The sequence below is a fragment of the Chamaea fasciata genome, unplaced genomic scaffold, assembly GCF_029207755.1.
Source record: "Chamaea fasciata isolate MVZ Bird 193981 ecotype frontalis unplaced genomic scaffold, bChaFas1.0.hap1 SCAF_7, whole genome shotgun sequence".
NCBI classification, from domain to species: Eukaryota; Metazoa; Chordata; class Aves; order Passeriformes; family Sylviidae; genus Chamaea; species Chamaea fasciata.
In genome coordinates, this window is record NW_027094092.1 from 42,578,934 (window position 1) to 42,597,709 (window position 18,776).

The 18,776-nt window shown below is 35.8% G+C and overlaps 1 protein-coding gene across 4 annotated transcripts in view; it reads right to left on the reverse strand.

The window, feature by feature from the left end:
* Nucleotides 1-18,776, reverse strand: part of CEP128 (centrosomal protein 128) — a 98,485-nt gene that overhangs the window by 15,888 nt on the left and 63,821 nt on the right. For all 4 annotated transcript variants that reach the window (XM_066188596.1, XM_066188597.1, XM_066188598.1 and 1 more), the window contains 2 exons: nucleotides 10,651-10,700; nucleotides 7,912-7,935 (listed from right to left, as the gene is read on the reverse strand). In XM_066188596.1, the coding sequence (XP_066044693.1) occupies nucleotides 7,912-7,935; nucleotides 10,651-10,700 (74 nt within the window). The remainder of the gene's footprint in view (nucleotides 1-7,911; nucleotides 7,936-10,650; nucleotides 10,701-18,776) is intronic.

Consider the following 18,776-nt stretch of genomic DNA (forward strand, 5'->3'; position numbering starts at 1 on the left):
AAGAACAGGACCCTTCAGCCAGGAAAAGAGATGCCTGAGGGGGCTAATGACCAATTTGCATAAAATCCGAAGTCATATAAAGATAGAAAATTCTATATGGCTTTAAACAGAAAACTGGGCAAGTTCATGAATGAGAAAGACCACAAAATGGTTCTAAATTCACGGAAACTGCATTTAAGTCTGGAAGCTTTTGAGCTTTGAACGTCTGGAATCAGAACGAATGAATGGGAAAGAAAATACATGTCAGTTCTGTTCATACAGTCTTCCCTAAGCATTTTACTTTGGCCATTGTTGCGATGTCTATAGCTGGGCTAGACTGACCTTTGGTCTTGACCAGAATGGTTCTTTTTATATTCTAAAATTCCCACAGTCCTCTGAGCAGTCTGAGGGATTTGAATAGGATAACTCACACACTAACATTTTCAGAGACGGAAATGTGTGTCTTTTCCATAAAACAAATGAAAAGAATTGTAGTGATGTGCAAATAAAAACAGAAAAAAAGCCAAGTTTGTTGTTAAGGGAGGTTCAATAAGGAAGGTGGCAATGAAAGAATAAAGTGAAGAATGTGAGGGAAAGATGATGAAAGAGCTTTTAGCTGGCCCATTGAACTGGTCTGGTAATTAATTAAAATCACAGCAACCTTCTCAAGATGGCTCAAATGCCATACTTGTATCATTAATGACCACACTCTATTCTATTAAAAAGACAGATTTAGCCACACAGATAAAATGTGAAAAAGGATGTTAGGAGCACCTGATATAGACAGCAATTAAGAATTGTTAAATTTTTTCCCAGAAATCAGAAAGCTGTATGCCATAATGCATACAAATAATCCTACACAGCAATCACATTTGTCTGGTTATGTAAAACAAGCAACAGCAGGTACTGACCCAGTGCATTGATGGTACTGATAAGAGGAAAAAGCGCCCATTGTACTGACTGAGGCAGTATTAATGGCATTTTACTTAACAGCAGTTCTCTTTAATAGACTGAATGCTACTAATCTTTCTGTTTTTAAAATAAAGACTATTTACTTTTAAAAGGGGCGTTCTATGTTTTCACAGAGAATGACAAAACAAATTACTTATTTTCCATGACTTCATATAAACACTTTGATGTTTAAACTGCATGTGAACAGTTAATCCTCCTATACTGATGTGTTCTCGGTAAGAGAAGGTTTCACATTGTCTCAAGGGACAGATCTAAATCAAAATCAGACACATTTTATTTTTAGTCTCAAAGCTGCAATGCTAAATGCTAATAAATCAAAGCAGGTTTGTATATAGTACTCCTGAAGTTTGCCTTTATAGTCGATATATTGAAAACACATAAACACAAACCAGAAACCAAATTTCATTGACTTTCAAGTACAGTACTCCTTTCTTTTCTGAGGTAGGTAAAAGCAAATGGCTATTTGTATTGAACAGATTTTTTTTTTTTTTAATGAGAGTTGATTTAAGTACCGGTTAGCTAATCCCCAAAGAATAACCATAAAAAGATTAAATGCAACATCATTTTAACTGGCTGCAATGCATATCAGCAGGCAGTTACAATTCAAATGAAAGATACAATGTTAGAGCTGACCTAAAATTACTTAAATTACCTTAGTGTATTAAATACCTAAATAGCAAGAATAGGATGTACCCAGCATGTTTAAAAGTATCCTTTGCTTTCCCTGTTAAGATCTGTAAAACTATGCACTATCAGCTTCAATCTCCTGCTCTCCACTGATAAATCATACACTTTTCTTTTAAGGTGGTTCAGCTCAAGAGGCCTGAAGTGCTCTGCTGACTTTGATATGCCAGGCAAACTCCATGATAGCTGGGACATTCTGTGAATAGTACATCATATGTAGAGAGGGAACTTTTAGAGAAAACAAAAAAATGTATTTTATATCTTTATATTCCACATATATTATGACTCCAATTATACCACTGTTTTGATGATTTCAGCACATCAAGAAGTCAAATTATCTATACAAAGGTAGGCAATACATGTAATTTTATCAAATTACAATTTCAATGTTCAATTGGCTTTTTTTCTGTCTTACATTGTTTCATGAGAGTTTTAACAAGAAAGAACTTTTTAACCAAAAAATACACTAATGAAAACAAGTGACATTTGCTAACAAAGCATTGCAAACGTCAAATTACTTGAACATTTAATTTAGATTTCAGATGTCTCTGCATGGGGTGGACCACATTTTAATGAAAGGAACTTCATGGATGCTTCCTTTCCTCTTTGCAATGACCTGGACTGTCTTTTCTCTCATTCATGAGCACATGACATCCCTGTGCTAACTAGGGGAATTGTTTACATGAGAAAATATTAGGAAAGTATTTTATGAATTTGCAGTTGTTTGATGCATACTAGCAGCTGGAAACATGGAGGAAACTTGCCTTTTAGCAAGCCAGCTTTCTGTGAATCACCAGTCAGTGCCCCAACTACACAGAGGGTCCGTAGGACTAGTTTTTGAGAATCTATTCTTAATCATTTACTAAGATTTTGATCAGAGACATCCAGATATAATTCCTGGAAATTAAGAGAAATATAACACAAAAAGTAGAGTGTGTAAAGTAATGCAGTGTTAGTGGAAACACATTCTCAAAAAGTGTAAAGTCTTCCTTGTTCCTCATCTTTAACATTATGAAGCATTGCGGTCTAAAAATCTTTACATGTAATTTATGTTAAGGTTTTGTATGCTAACAGTATTTCATCAAACCTTCCAGAAAGCACTGCAAAAATTCAATTAACACAGCCTTCATGGGAAAGAAGAAATATCATTCAGTTTTTCAGGTGAGAAAAATTAAAATACAAAGAGAAGTGATTTAAACAAGGATTCACAGCAAATCAGTGTCAGAGTAGGAAAATAATTAGGAGTCTTCCTTGTGGATTTCCCTATTTTAATAAAAAGCTACACAATAATGAGAGAAAAAAAAATCTGTGGCACCAATGGGTGTAACTGATGCCTGTGCTCCTACACTTATAACTAGATCAAATATAAAGCATTTAAATCTAAAATGAAGGTCCTAGTAGCACATTAGAAACACCTACTCAACACCTGTCTGCTGTCAAACAAAAATTAACTTATTTTGTGATATATAAACCAAACTAAGAAAAATAAAGAAAGCACATATCTTATCAAGTTCTGTGGAAGAAGTCAGATACATATTCCACAGATGAAAGGCCAACATAATTCATATAAGAAGCAGCTGAGGGAGCTAGGGTTGTTTATCAGAGAGAAAAAGGAGGCGCAGGGGGGACCTTCTCACTCTCTACAACTGACTGAAAGAAGGCTGTAGCCAGGTGGGGGTAGGTCTCTTTTCCCAGGCAAGTGACAAAACATGAAGAAATGGTCTCAAGCTGCTCCAGGGAAGGTTCTAGTTGGACATTAGGAAGAATTTCTTCACTGAAAGGGCATTGGAATGGGCTGCCCAGGGAGGGGGTGGAATCACCATCCCTGGAAGCATTCAAGAAACAACTGGGCGTGGCACTTGGTGCTATAGTTTAGTTGACAAGGTGGTGTTCAGTCAAAGGTTGGACATGATGGTTTCTTTTCCAACCTCAGTGATTCTATGATTCTCTGATTTCTCATGAGAACCCTGTGGATGGAAGTCATAAGATCTCTCTTTAAAATTACATTTACATGCATATACCTAACGATCTTAAAAAGAAAAAAAAAGAGAACACTGTATACTACTACTCCTAGTTCAACTGAAATAAATAACTTTAGATAACTTAAGTCTTTTGAAATAAGGATTTTTTTCCTGAGATGTTTACTTTCTCTAATTAAAAACTGAAGGATTTTGGTTTATTAAACTTTGACAAAAATGTTCAGTATTTGCAACATGTGGAACACATTTTCATAATTTTGAAAGGAGCTTAGATAGAGCATGTAGGGGTTTCACTAGGAGCATTGCCAGCAAGTCAAGTGAGGTGATTCCTCTCCTCTAGGCAGCCCACATTTGATGTGCTGGGTCCAGTTTGGGGCTCTCCTGTGCAAAAGAGACATACAAGAGCCAGTCCAGCAACGGACAACAAATTTTTTAAGAGACTGGAGCATCTCTCCTGTGAGGAAAAGCTGGGATTGTTTAGTGTGGAGAAAAGAAGGTTCTGGGAGGTCTCCTCAATATGCACAAGTGTCTGAAGGGAAGGTGTTAAGAAGACGGAGCCAGGCTCTTTTCAGTGCTGCCCAGTGACAAGCAGTGGGCACAAACTGAAACACTGGAGGTTCCATCTAAACACAGGAAACATTTTTTCACTCTGAGGGCTAGAAAACTAGAGGTGATTGTATTAGAAAAAAACCTGAAAGAACAAGTGTAGTAAGGAGCAGAGGATGGATGAGTAGCTGGGGATTAAACAAGAGCAATGAATACATAGGGTGAGAAGAAAAATTAAGGAAGAAGGGAAGAGAAATCTGAACATTAGGAGAAAAGAAATAGCAGGCTGCCAGCACCTTCAGGAAGCAGAAGTTACTTGGTGGTAATGAGCAGAGGAAAGACTCTGGGAAGCCCAAGGAAGGGAAGTGACACACTGGCTCACTGATGAAAGGAAAGGAAAGGGCGAGGCAGGCAGGACAGAGGATCTCAAACTGCTCGTGGTCATTTTTATAAGATCAAAGAATGGCTGTGTTCTGGGAGGACCAGAAAGCCTTTGATGTAATGGTAGTTTTAGCAGGACACTACAGAATCAAAGCAAGAGGAAAAGAAAGTATTAATCCTTTGATTCAGTATTTCCTCAACATTCATACAAGCAAAGTATGAAAATCATGAAATAATCTCAAGTGCTTATAGCAAGACTTATTTATTGATGGAAGGCTCACTGAGAGAGACAGAGAGGGGGAACAAGGACATAAAAATGAATGGTGTCAGGCAGTCACATAATCTGTCTGCAAAATGCATTTGGTAGTGTTATCCTTCCAATTCTTCTTTTAAATTGGATGATAAACCAGAAAACTGATGCAAATTTGAGCCTGCTACTACAGGAGAATAATCTAATAGTTTTTACATTGCTGAGTGGATGCAGACAGAAATTAACTTTACTGGTATTGAAAACCTCACTTTCTTGAACATAAAAAGGCATTATGACAAAATGCATAAATGTTCATAGTGAACAGAAAATTCGTATTAAATAACAGTTTTGCTGAATACTTACAGCATCACTGGAGTTAACCTAGATTTACGGACACCGTAACAAGAAGTTGAATTGTGTCCAGAAAAGTCTGATCCAAGTATTCTAAGACAGTGATAACCTCACTTCTGGGTTCTCTACTGAAAGCCAAAAGCTGTTTTATTGATCAAAGGATATAGAATACATATGTTCACTGGAATAACTTCAGGATGTGGTTGATTTCAAATTAAATTTTGCAATCTTCTATATCACACTAGTACTAGTAAGGCAGAGGAACATGACTTGCAGCTTATGCTCACAAACAGTATGTAGTTTATAAAAATCCACTAAAATCCCAAGCACAGCACAGTAGCAGTGTGCACCTACAAAATGCATCCTGACCTCTTTTTGAGAAATACACTTTCCATTGAAGCCTCATCTGCGAATACAAAGCAGATTTTTTTTCCCAAAAAATCATACACCTTTCTCTATTAATAATACAGAGCCAAATCTAGCATGTAACAACAAAAGTACACTTAAGAATATAAACTAATTTTATTTAAAGATAAATCATATTCATTCTCTCAAAATGTCAGACTAAATAATTGATTATTAAAATAATTAGAATATTTACTTGTTAATAGCTATGAAATAATTAAATTCACTTTAATTAACAGCATTAAACCAAACAAAAAAGCCAAACAAAACACATAATCTCTAGATAATCAAAACCTCAGTTTTGCCTAAACTTGTTACTCCTCTGGCACTTCTCAAGAGTTGGAGGATTATTCCAGAAAACATCTAGGTTTTTCAGCTCCTTTTATATCCACTTGTGAGTCTGTCTAACAAACCTTGTTCTTCCTTACCTTCCAGCTTCTGCTCCTAACCTGCATAACTTCCTGCAGCAAGAAGTGGTGTACCTATCTATTGAATCTGATTGAAAAAAAGAGCCAAAATATCAAAAAGCTTCTTCTAAATGGGTACTTTTTGTTCTCAGGCTCCTTAAAGGAGTGATCAGATCATGTGCAATATCTTGAAGGAGGTTCATAATAACAGAACTTTCCTCTGGAAACTGGAGCTGGCTAAGGAAATAGAAGACCCAAGAAACTGCCTGGTACCATAGACAGGAGATGGAGCTTACAGCTCAAACAGACTGCTGAGAGGAGAAGGAGCTGACAGAGCTCAGAGCGAGGCAAGGGACCTCCTTGTTTGCAGCAACTCACAAAATCACTGAGTTAGATTAAATGAGGCCTGGAAGATTCATTCACCCAGAGCTCTGAATGGAATCTGAAAGGTTCATGTTACATTTCTTTCCCAACTTTTTTTTATTATCTAAGTTGGCAAGTTCATCACATGGCCACTACAACAATTTTACTGGCAAGAGCAGGAGCTGGAAATGAGTAGATTGTAGAGAAAGGGAGAACAGCGGGTTAGTGTGATAAATAGGTTATCCTTTTCTTCTATCTGAACAATAACTTACAAATCTTCCTTTTCAAAGTAGGAGACATTGGAAGTATAAAAAGGAGAAAAGCTCCAGAAAAAATGGAAAGAAACATTCGTCACAAAATACGAACTGAATTTACATGCCATTGGGGCATTTGCAAGCAATTATCCTCTGCCTGTGTCAAAATAGCTCTGGGAGCAGAAAGGACAAGGAATTTGCAGGCAGTTAAACGCATGGTTTGTGAGAAATGGATGGCAATGGATACATCCCTGACTGGTTGTCATGTAAGTAAACTAGGAATAAGAGAAGGTCCTGAACAGAATTAATGTCCTGTCAACAGCTGACAGTCACAGAGCACCATGTAAATTGCCAGGACACTGAATGTCAGCATTAGCTTCCTGCTTCCACAAGGCAGGTGTTGCAGCACAGCACGCTGATAACCAAAGAGCCTTTCATGGCTGAATGTAAGACTTTTTAACAGATTGAATACATTTAAAATATATTTTTGAAATCAGAAACCGTTTTCAGAGATACGGAGACTATCAGAAAGAATAAAATAATAATTTGCACAAATAAAGTTTAGAAGTTTATACTTGTGGCATTGATATTGTCTCAGCAGTGGTTTCTTTATATGAAATTTTCTGGATTTCTCATGAAAAGAAACTATGGGCCTGATATATACAATTTATGATATCTTATTGGACATTGCTACATGAAGAGAAAGAAGAATGGTTCAGAAATTATAGGGCAAACTGAAACTCATTCCAGCTATTCCACCTGATGGACTTACTACCTTGGGACATCTGGAAAATGCATTCATGGCATGTACAGGCATAAAGTTTTGCGCTTCCAACTTAATATCATACTAAATTATATTAATTAGTGGTTAAAATTATATTCCTTTACTCTTTCAGTTGCAGTGTTGATATGGGCAGATAAACTGATTCTGTCCTGCACCTCCCAGACCAAACAAGTAAGCGCACAGAGTAGTCACTGAAATAATTAGATCCATCACATGGACCTCAACCACTAGAAGTATTAGAAAAATAACATCTTTTGTATGGATAAAATCTACATTTCTCTTCCCAGGAATGGGATGAGGACTGAACTGTACAGAAAAATGACAACACTGAAATACACTGTATTTCCTATAACAAGTACACAAGTACTGTAGTAAAAATCTACACAGAGAGTTGCAGTGCAAAATTTTCACATCTTCTCTAAAAAGTAAAATGACAGTTAAAAACCCAGAACTGCAACCTTTTGTAAAAAATAAATATAAATAATATTTTCATAATTTAGACAAATTATCAGCAATGTAATTTGGATTGGTTTGGAAATTAATTTAAGAAACTTACCATTTCTAAGGCCATAATACGTTCCTAAAAGCAAAATACAAGATGCCATTAGAAAGCAAAGAATATAAACACAGTGTAACTCAAAGAATGATGAATAGGATTCATTTCGGGGTTTTGGTGGTCTCATATGTACAGTTTTTTGTAAAAAACCGACTGAGTAGGAACTGTTGTACTTAATTGGATGTCTTTATCACACTATCCCACTTGGAAATCTGCCCCAAAAATAAGAAACCACCCAGAAACAAGGTGAGAAAGGATTTGAAGAAAATTACTCCACAATATATTTTTTTTCAATTACTGCATTAGGTTTTAATATTGCTGATTTTACTCTTACATATCTCAAAGGATGGTTTTTTGTTTTTTTTTTTTCAGATCATCTCTGACTGTAAATCTAGCATGTTTTGGAATTCATGTAATCTTAGCATCAGGCTGAATTTTCTTTTACGCATTTCCTTAGAAAACTAAAAAGTAAATTCTGCATCTTTATTCTTTCATCCAGAAATAGCTCTGAATAATATTTTATTAATAACAGGATGACATTAGTCAAACAAATAAAACAAACTTGTGTCAGTTTTAATCCAGCACATAATACAGAGAACCCACACTTAGTTGATTAACTGTATAATTTTTAACACTCCTTTCCCATTGAGAAGTATTTTTAAGAAAAATATGACATCAGTAAAATCAAGATAGTTTACTCTGGTACTATATCCTGACTAGGTATGGTAATTTAAGTAATTTGACAAAACATATATTCAAGTGTTTAGGTGAGTCCACATTTAGAGTATGTGACCATTTAGACATTGCAGGAACTCTTACCTTACTCAAATATTACTCAATTTTTTCTCAGGCAAGGTAGTGTATCATATGCTAAAGTATTTATTCTTCCTTAGAAGCAGGTCTGAGATACAGATTATTTCCACACATCAGAACAAACTTATGAAAAAAAATACTATATTAAAAACTCAGAAATTTTTATTCTGAAATGTTTGTTCCTCTACAAAATTGCAGTGGCAAACACTCATATTTATTTAAAGATTCTGCAACAAAACACACTCATTACTATAAAAAAGATGGTATTTACAGATCTCATAAATTTCTGGTGATAATGAACAGCAATTCAGGCATGAATTTTTTCAGTTAAAGAGAACTACTTTGAAAAAGGTCTTAAGAGTGAGTGAGGATGGTTCCAGTGATAAAGAGTGCTTTCAAAATGACTCATGTGTTAAATAAAGTGCATTATATAGCTGCCAAATTCTAAAAATATAATAAAATCTTAAAATCTCAGCAGAAAATTTTCTGAAGAATAGCATCTAATGTATTTGGAAATTTAAAATTGACATTTTATACACTACTTGACTGTGAAAGCATGGATATCTGAAGGGATAAAAAACTGCTATCAAGCATTTGAATATAAGAACAGCCGCCAGAGCACTACAATTCACATACTTAACCAGAACTGCCAGTTTGGGAAAGGAATAAATCAATTTAATCAGGAACATGACAGTCAGGCAGGCACATATAGCCATGCAAGACACTACTATGATGCAACTTCCTGTAGTCTAAAATTACTCCTCATTCAATCAGAAGTAATATCATTAGAACAATTTGTCAACCATGAAGCTTCACATGAAAGCAGATGCAGAATTGCTTCACATGAAAGATCTTTTCACATTGATGTAACTAGATATGCACCTGTGTAAACTGCTTGCGCAGACAAGCTCCCAGCCTTGTTGAACTTGAGCTGCCAGAAAGCCAGGCCAAGATTTTTGTTTGAACAGGAAACAGCTGGATTGGTGTGTTGTGTAACTTTTGGGTCTTGCAACTTCGTCTCTTCTTAGTGGATCAAACTGTTTGTACACTAACTTCTTTGATACCTCTAACCCTCAAAATGCCTTCTATTTATTGTATGAGAAGAGAAGGCTTAACTTCAAAAAACTCCTATGGTCAAAACTCAGGTCAATACGTAATGTCATTTTCCTTATGAGCCTTATCTTCATCAATTCCCTCACAAATGTCCTGCTTTCAGTACACTTATAGTACACTTAGTCATTTGGTCATTGACACTCTTCATATTGTACGTAAACTTTATTTATATTCATATTGGGTATTGTTTGCAGCAATTTTCTGCTGAAAGTTTCTTTTTTTCTTCCTATATTCTGAAGAATACACACAATACCCTCCCTCATAGTCTCCAGAGCCTCACCATTCAGACATTCCAGCCTGTTTTTGCTTTCTTAGCCATTTCAATTTGAAAGGAGTATGTTTTCTTTGACTGTAATGCTTAAATACTATTCCAAAGCTGAGCTTAGTGTAAATCTGACATTTTAAGTGTAAATTTAAAGTGCTAAGCACAAACAGCTTTACTGCTAGATGACATATAATAAGGATTTATAATATTGCATCAGGTCCTAGCAAATACTGACTGGTCCATTCTTCCTCAGAAAGGTGACCGCAAAGATTTAGTGCTTCAGAGGCTTTAAATACTTACTTAGAATACTTTACTTTCAGTTTTATTTAGTTTTACAAAAGTAACACTGTCCAGAGAATTTAATTCAACCAGTGAAAAAACTCAGCAGTGAGTATTACTAGCTACTGGGTCTGTATTTGTCTGCATATATTTAAAAATCTGAATTTAAGCTATAAGGCAGTTCATAAAATCACAATGCTGTAATGCAATATGGTAGTTTCAAGAAATTTAACAAAAAATGTAGCTAGTTAATCAAGCAGAAAATATACCTGGAGAGCTCCCATTTCTTCCTCTCGTCTGTGTGTCTTCTCTAGTAGCTCTGCAAAATGAAAAATGGAACTTGTAAATTCGACTTCCTGTCTCACAGCCTGATAGAAAATGTACTGTATAAAACACTCACTGAGTTTTTTATTTTACAGATTTCACAACACCCCTTTTCAGCTGATTAAACAATAGATGAAATGTGTAAGTCATATATGATTGTTTCCAAGCATGGGCTGTTGAGGTGACTAAAAAACAGCCTCAAGAACACAGAAAGACAGTTTGACTGGGGGGGAAAAAACGCTTTAAGATTCACAGATAAACTTTTATATACTGGAACAAATCTTCTGGTATATTTTTAGAATTGAATGAAAAAAATCAGAGATTCTCTTGAAAAATTGACTAAAATTGATTGTCAAAGCTATGCAATTATATATGAAAAGTCACTGTAGAATACCGCAGACTGTTTTGACTGACAATAATTACCTCCTCATTAAAATGGAAAATAATTCATAGTGACAAAATATTAGAAAAGTTTCTTACAGGCTTACAAGATAAAATCTTAGTATCTAGTATTGTCATCTGTGACAATTACAGACATTGGCACATATATGCACATATGTAACATTTCACATTAGAAATTAATTTTGTTGGAATTCTGTGGCTTATATCATGAGTTGCTTTTCCCTTTTATTTCATTCACATAGTTTTATGATTAAAATCATGTTTTTGATAAATTGCAACATATTTAGAATTCTCAGAAACCTTAAAGTTATAACCTCATAAATAGCAGGAAAAACCAAAAAAACATGCTGCAGGCTCATTGCTATTTTAACTATCAGAAGTTCATCCATGAGTTTTGCATGAGAAGAGCATTGCTTTATCTAAGCCAGAGACTGACTCTGAATTCAGATATGCTCCAGATTGCTAGCAATTAGGAGAGTTAAGAGATTATGAAACTGCCTTGACAATGTCAGAGGACTGAATTCTTATTGTCAATTCCCTCAGCATCCAAGTACAAAACAGCTAAACAAGTACCTGTGAAGTACCTGTGTTTACTTCCTTAAGAAATAAAGTTTACTGAATCTTACATAGTCATGAAGAAAAGCTCCAATGATTTACAATAGTAACTACACAAAATATTCTACTGACATTAATTTGTCATCTTTCTAATCTTTTACTTTTCTCCTTCTCTTGTTATGAAACCTCCTAGTGAGCACCCCAACCCTCTTTTTTCATAGCTTGTTATTTCTGACTGCATGTGGATTGAGAATTATTTCCAAGCATCAGTCCTCTAAAGGAGATGTAGATAACATGTAAAGAATTTTAGTTAATTCTTTCATAAGCTGAGAGATTGACTTGGTATTCTTTCTTCTTAGCTTCTATGCCACTTTTCCAAATTCTTTCTTAAAATTAGTAAAATTACCATTTCTTCACTTTGTTTTGGTGAATTTATGTTTTTCTGGATAATTCTTTGGTATGCTTTTCAGTCCAGTGATCCAACTGCCACATAAATTACTGTAGACAAATGCACTACTGTCAACATTAGTACAAGTATTTTGGGTTGAAAAGTAGCTGCCCTGCATGTTTTCTCTGGGTATATTCCAGTATTAAATGTAAGTTGATAAAAATTTGTATTGTAATGTTAGCTTTAAAAAAATTAGGAGCAAGAAATAAGACCATGAGAAAAGGGTGGGAAATGAAAAATTCATCCCCATGTTCCTTCTGACCAAAACCCTTCAATGATTACGCTTGACTTGGCTTTATTTTCATTCTAATGTATTAAGATTCTACTGTACAGACACGATTGTTCTAAGTGAAAAGGTTGCTATTACAAGGTTCCTTTCTAGCATCTTCTACAAATGTAAAATAAGTTGAACTGATTTCTGCTAACAGTATCTAGATTTGAAAACTCTGCATCTCAAATTAGGGTTATCTAGAATCCATTTACTTTATTCTACTCCTGCCTAAATCAGTTGTCCTGCACTTCACAAAACTCTGTCCCTGGAAGGGCAGATAGGTGTTGACCTGTGCAGAGTCATCCTTTATGAACGTATTTTTAAAAATCAAGTTCTGTATTTCAACCAATGATTCCATTTAGTATTCCATGTAAAATAATGGCATGTTTTCTCCAAAGCTGAAGTAAAAAAATAAAAATTAAAGCAATATATATTAAAGAGCTATACAAAAAGTCATATATAACATATTATATCATTCCTCTGGACATCATTTACCATGACAGAGTAACTCTGCTTACTTGATCTGAAAAGCTCTGTTGATTTATCATTTGTACAAGACTTCCCATATTTAAGTTCTTGTGTAAACTTAAATATGTGTTATGTCATGTGCCAGAAAATACTGTTGCAATAAAGTTAAGACAGAGAATGCACTGTATCTGCAGCAGAGCAAAGATGGTCACTGGCCCTAGTGAAGGTTCCTTTCATGCACCCTATGAACAACCTCTGAGTTTTTCCAATTAAAATTTTGTTCATAAATGAAGTCGCACAGTGGCATGGGTTGCTACAACAACCCTGCTATCATGTTCTTTCACGGCCTAATGTAACCACAGGGTACTTGGGGATTTTTCAAAGCTATACATCATTATTCTCATGGGGCACAGAACACATCAATTTATAAATTTACTAGAAGAAATAGCATTATTGAAAAAGGCACCTTTAGGCATTGATGGCTCTTCTCAAAAGATGAATAATACATGGAAAAAGACAACAAGAGAAATGGGATGGAGAAATAAAGATATTCATCAACATATTCCCTTTTTATTTCTAGCTAAATATGAAGCTTGAAATCCAATAAGGAACTATAAGCTAAAACTATTGAAAAATCAGATATATTTCAGATGTTTAAAACCATTCAAAATCAACAGCAAGCTCAGGATATTGTCCGCAAAATTAGGGATCATACTTTTGTGCAGTAATACAAAAACAATTTATTTACAGTGCTTAAATTCCAAATCATGTAAAGATTGTATCTCACTGAGCTATGCATCAGTAAACACCAAATGAGTGTCCTTGAAGTTACACTACAGTGACTTAGATTTGACCAATCAAACTTACAGGAAAAATATAGGTTATGATTTAAAACATTTTGTCAGAATCATTATCTCTTGTAGTTTTCCTGACACTAAACCACCACAGTAAAACACTGCAAATACTAAGTTGGAGATGAAGATTATATATTCTATTATACCACATAGACAAGTGAGGAAAAAAGGGTTATTTGAACAGATGTTTGACACACCCAGCCCCCAGTTGTAATTTTTACTGCTGGTGAGAAGTATCAGAAAATAGATTTAGGAGCAGATATTTATTGATTGAAATGAGTAAAATGCAACACTACTATCTTATTTACCCTAGCTCATCCATTAATATACTGATAACCAACTAGAACACTAAAACTCCTTCATGAGCTAAAATGTTCAACTTTATCTCTGTGCTGGGTGTAACAAAGGTGGGAAACAGGACATTGACCTAATATTAACTAGAGCATCAATTACTTGATTTCAAACACCGCATGACCTCCCATTTTAGAAACTGAAGAGAAAAATCTACAAATTGAACCAACACCACATTTTTATGTTTACCTTGTTCTAGCCAAGGAGAACGCACAAATACAGAAGTGCACACAGAATCAATTCTTATAGCCATAGATATCTACTAATACACTGAAAAATCCTAAAATGTGATTCAGAATGCTCTGAAGCTGACATTCACACAATTCAGTTTTGCATTCGTAGGTAATATGGCTGTAAACTATCCTAGGTATCTTCAGGCTGGTAGATCTGACAGAATATTCCCACTGCTCTGAAGCAGCTGCAGATCACACAGGAAAATAAAAAACAACTCACATAGTACAAAAAATACAGCTACTACATGGCATTAAAGCAAGAAATCCAGGTTATTACCAGAAAAGAATGGCAGTCTGGAAAAAAAATGTCAGCATAATTTTTATATCATCAAGCTAAGAAAAGCTCTTCTCCAAAACACAAGTCAGGGTTATATATTAATAAAACTATTTGGAATTTCCCAAGGTTTGTAACCTTAGACACTGAGGTCTTAAGTTATATAAGTGTATATCAAACTCTTGAGAAATCACTTAATTAGACACCCTGATCATATTAGCTTTAAATTTGCTTTGATCAAAAATTATAAGGCTGTTTTATTTCAAGTATTTCCCATCATTCTCACTTCAAAACGCATCCTACAGCTTTCAGTCGTCGTTTGGATATGTTTCCCACAAAATTGCTGAACAGATACTGCAGCATTCCTGTAGATGCACAAGGCAGCCAAGCAGGTTTCCATCAAGTATGAAGGAATTTTCAAGCAGTTGAATAAATCAGTTTCTCTCAGTGCGAAATTACTTATCTTGCTCACATCCACACAGCCAAGTTTAATCACATATTATACCACTTACAAGTTCTATCCCTCACACAATGAATCTGACATGAAGGCCCTGTTTTGGGGGTGAATCAAGATGTTTCTAGCTGAACCTGTGTAACCAAAGTGTTTCACAAGATATAGATATATATACACACGCACACACACATATATATACACATATATATTCATGGCTAGTAAAGGCAGAACAACTGCCCTGTACCTGTGTTAGGTTGCGATGAATGGATTCACAGTACTGTCACAACTGCAACAGTCCAGAAACACTCAATACTAAAGGATGTTTCAATGAGGCTGAACCTTCCTACTGTCAGGCCAAAAACCACAAATCACTCTTGACACTAAAACAACTGAGATGTAAAACAGTACTGGCATGTGCTTCACACCATTTTAATTGAAACAGCACTTGCCACACATGCAAGCCATTAAGGCAATTTCTCATAACCATATTATTATCATATCAAAAAGAATTTTAGAGAAATAGATATTTCTTAGAATATTAATTTTTGCTAGTGTGGAACAAGGTCCATAATTTATTTGTATTTCAGAATGTGTTTATGTAATCCCAAGCAAGATTAAAAAAAATATCCCATAAAAGTAAATCTCAAATGATTTTTAATACTGATTAGAGCTTTTCTAGTTCATTAGCAAAATGTTGTATTAACATTGAGAACATTCCACTGTCTTTAAAGATTTTAGTTCAGTTTCCACCATTGCAAGCAACCCAATAATCATGATCATTAAGACAAAAAACAGCTGTTTATCTGTATGTAAATCAATAGTTTTCTCATGCACATTTAAAAAGAGTTCCAGACTTAAAAGAATACCATTTTTAAAAAGGAAGTCCCTTTTGCAATATTCTTTGTCTTTCTAGCTCCTAGCAATTTATTAGCTACTGTAGTTGTTAGCAAGTAACGGTCAAGATTTCAAGAGAATATACTTTACACTAAACTTGAACATTTTTTTAATTAATTCATTCTTTTGGTAACTTTTAGGTATACACCTGTATTTTTACTGTGTAAATTCAAAGCAGATTCTTCAACCTACACTGATGCATTTCCTTTCCTTAGCCTGAAGCAGCACCCCTAATAATAACAGAAGAAGAAGTAGAAGAAAGGTGTCAGAAGCTAATAAAGAAGGAAACAATTCACTGCTCAGATTCCCTAACAGAGTTACTACTATACAGGAAACTGAACGTACTGTTTTCTTCCTATTCCCTGAGGCTTAGGCAGATCCGATATTTTGTAGCAAAGTTTTAAACATTCCCATCTCCAATCTGGCCTGGTCTAGATTTATTTGCAAAGAAGCTAATTACTATTGGGGGAAAAAAAGGAGATCGCTTATAGAAGGGAAATGTAATTATTTAGAGACTGTGAGGGACAACAAAGAAGTGCAATTACGTATTCTCAGAGAATTTCTATTCAGTATTATTTACTCTAATGGCAGCTTGCAGAAATAAGCATCTGAGAGAACACCTAAGCATCTGAGAAAAACAGGATTGCATCTGGACCATCCATTACCTAGCTGGCCTCCATAAACTTAACTATTTCTTAAAAAGAACTTTTTAGAAATACGTTAACGGCAAAAAGCAGTGCACAAATAACATCAGTCTATTACAGTATGTGTACCTCACAAACAGGGAGAGAGAAAAGACAGTTGTTAAATGGTTTCTCTACCTGTCTTCAACACCAATAATGAGCTGAGGTCCCAGTGCTCTGAGCAGGAGAACCATGGCTGTGAGACCAATAAAACACCCAGGCAATCCTGAATTCGTGTGGGATTTGCTGCTCCTAGGTCTCTTGAAGTCTGTAGGGCCTAATGGGATTCTTTCAAGAATAAAGAGCTGGCTTTGAGAGGCCTCTCTCAATAGTTTTTGAGCAGTCTTGGGAAGGAGACCTCTTTGAGAGGTGTCAGTTGACTGGAAGTTGGCAAATGTTATCCCAATTTTCAAGGAGGGCAAGAGGATGACCACAGCACCCATGGAAAGGGACCTGGGGATCCTGGCTGATGGAAATCTGAACATGAGTCCACAGCGCCCTGGCAGCCAGGGGGGCCAGCCCTGTCCTGGGGTGCATCAGGCACAGCATTGCCAGCTGGGAAAGGGAGGGGATTGTCCTGCTCTGCTCTGGGGTGGCCTCACCCTGAATACTGTGTGCAGTCCTGGGCATCACAATATGAAAAAGACAGGAGGGCTACAAAGACGGTGGGTGAAATGCCTTGAGGGGAAACAATATGAGGAGTGGCTGAGGTCACTTGATTTGTTCAGGCTGGAGGAGATTGAGGGGAGACCTTATTGCAGTTACAGCTTCCTCACGAGGGGAAGAGAAGGCACAGGTACTCATCTATTCTCTGTGGTGACAGTGACAGGACCTGAGGGAATGGTCTGAAGTTGTGTCAGGGGAGGTTGAGGTTGAATATTAGAAAAAGGTTCTTCACCCAGAGGGTGGTTGGACACTGGGACACTGGTACCCTCGAGAAGCAGTCACAGCATCAGCCTGACAGAGTTCAAGACAAGTTTGGACAATGCTTTGGGCACATGGTGTGACTCTTGGGGCCCTTCTGTGCAGGGCCCAATGTTGGACTCAGTGATCCTTGTGGGTCCCTTCCAACTTAGCATATTCTATGATTAATTGAACCTATTTATTGTTTTGGATACCAGAATATTTTGGGACAATGAGTTTCTATAACTGAAGCATGTACTGGGTAAAGTAAAAAGTTTCCTTTTGTTTCTAACATGATGTCTGGAGTGTCAAGACTTCTTTATATGTATAATTATTGCTTCCTTCAATAAGTCTTCCTTGTGTTTCGTCCTGATATTTCTCTTTATTTCCCTTTCACTTCAATTAGTGTTTGATGTAGATCATTCCCTTATATCTCCCACACTTCATTTAGAAAACCTCTTCCAACTTTTCACTTGTCCCAAGAAACAGTCCAAAATTCTCCTCATCACTTTTATAACCTCTCTGTACCTGTCATTACCTGAACTATTACAGTGTTTGCCTTACAGTGAATTCAAAAGTTCAAGAGTGGATACATACATATATATATTCAAACACACAGCTTAAGTACACAAGATACTTGGTCAAGTTGCTGTAACCACTTCTACAGTCCAAATATGATTGCATTGGAGTAGTTTGTCTGAATATGAGATTAAATATATTAAAAAACTAAACTATAAGGTTACCAATCAAAAAATTATAGGTCCTAATGTGCTGCTTTTTAAGAGGCCTTTATCAAAAGAATGAGAATTTTTTTTTTCCCAAAGCTTTCATGAGATCTTTTAGTTCTATTCCTGGCTTCCCTCTATTCCTGGGAAATTTTCTGTGCTTCATTTCAACATGGCTAAAGAAAATATTTCTCTATCTTCTGACGTGAAGCTCAAATAAAGTGCACTGAAATCCATGCAAAATATTCCTGTGAACTTTCTTATGAATACAAAAGGTGACGACAGCCCAAAACTTCACTACGTCTTAGCAACTGCCTAAGGTATGAGCTGGGAGAGAGATGATGTCTATTATATTTGTTTAGGACCATTCTGATTCCCAACTGAAACTACTGTAGGGGGAGTATGAGGGAGGGTTGTGAATATAGATGCAGTTAACCTATCTTGAAGCACAGCTATAAGCATTCTGTTGCTTGCCTTTGAATGACACTTATGTACCAGCAACATGCTGTAGGGGATTCCAAAAGTTCCTGAGGGACCTTAGGGTTTCTAGTTAAAA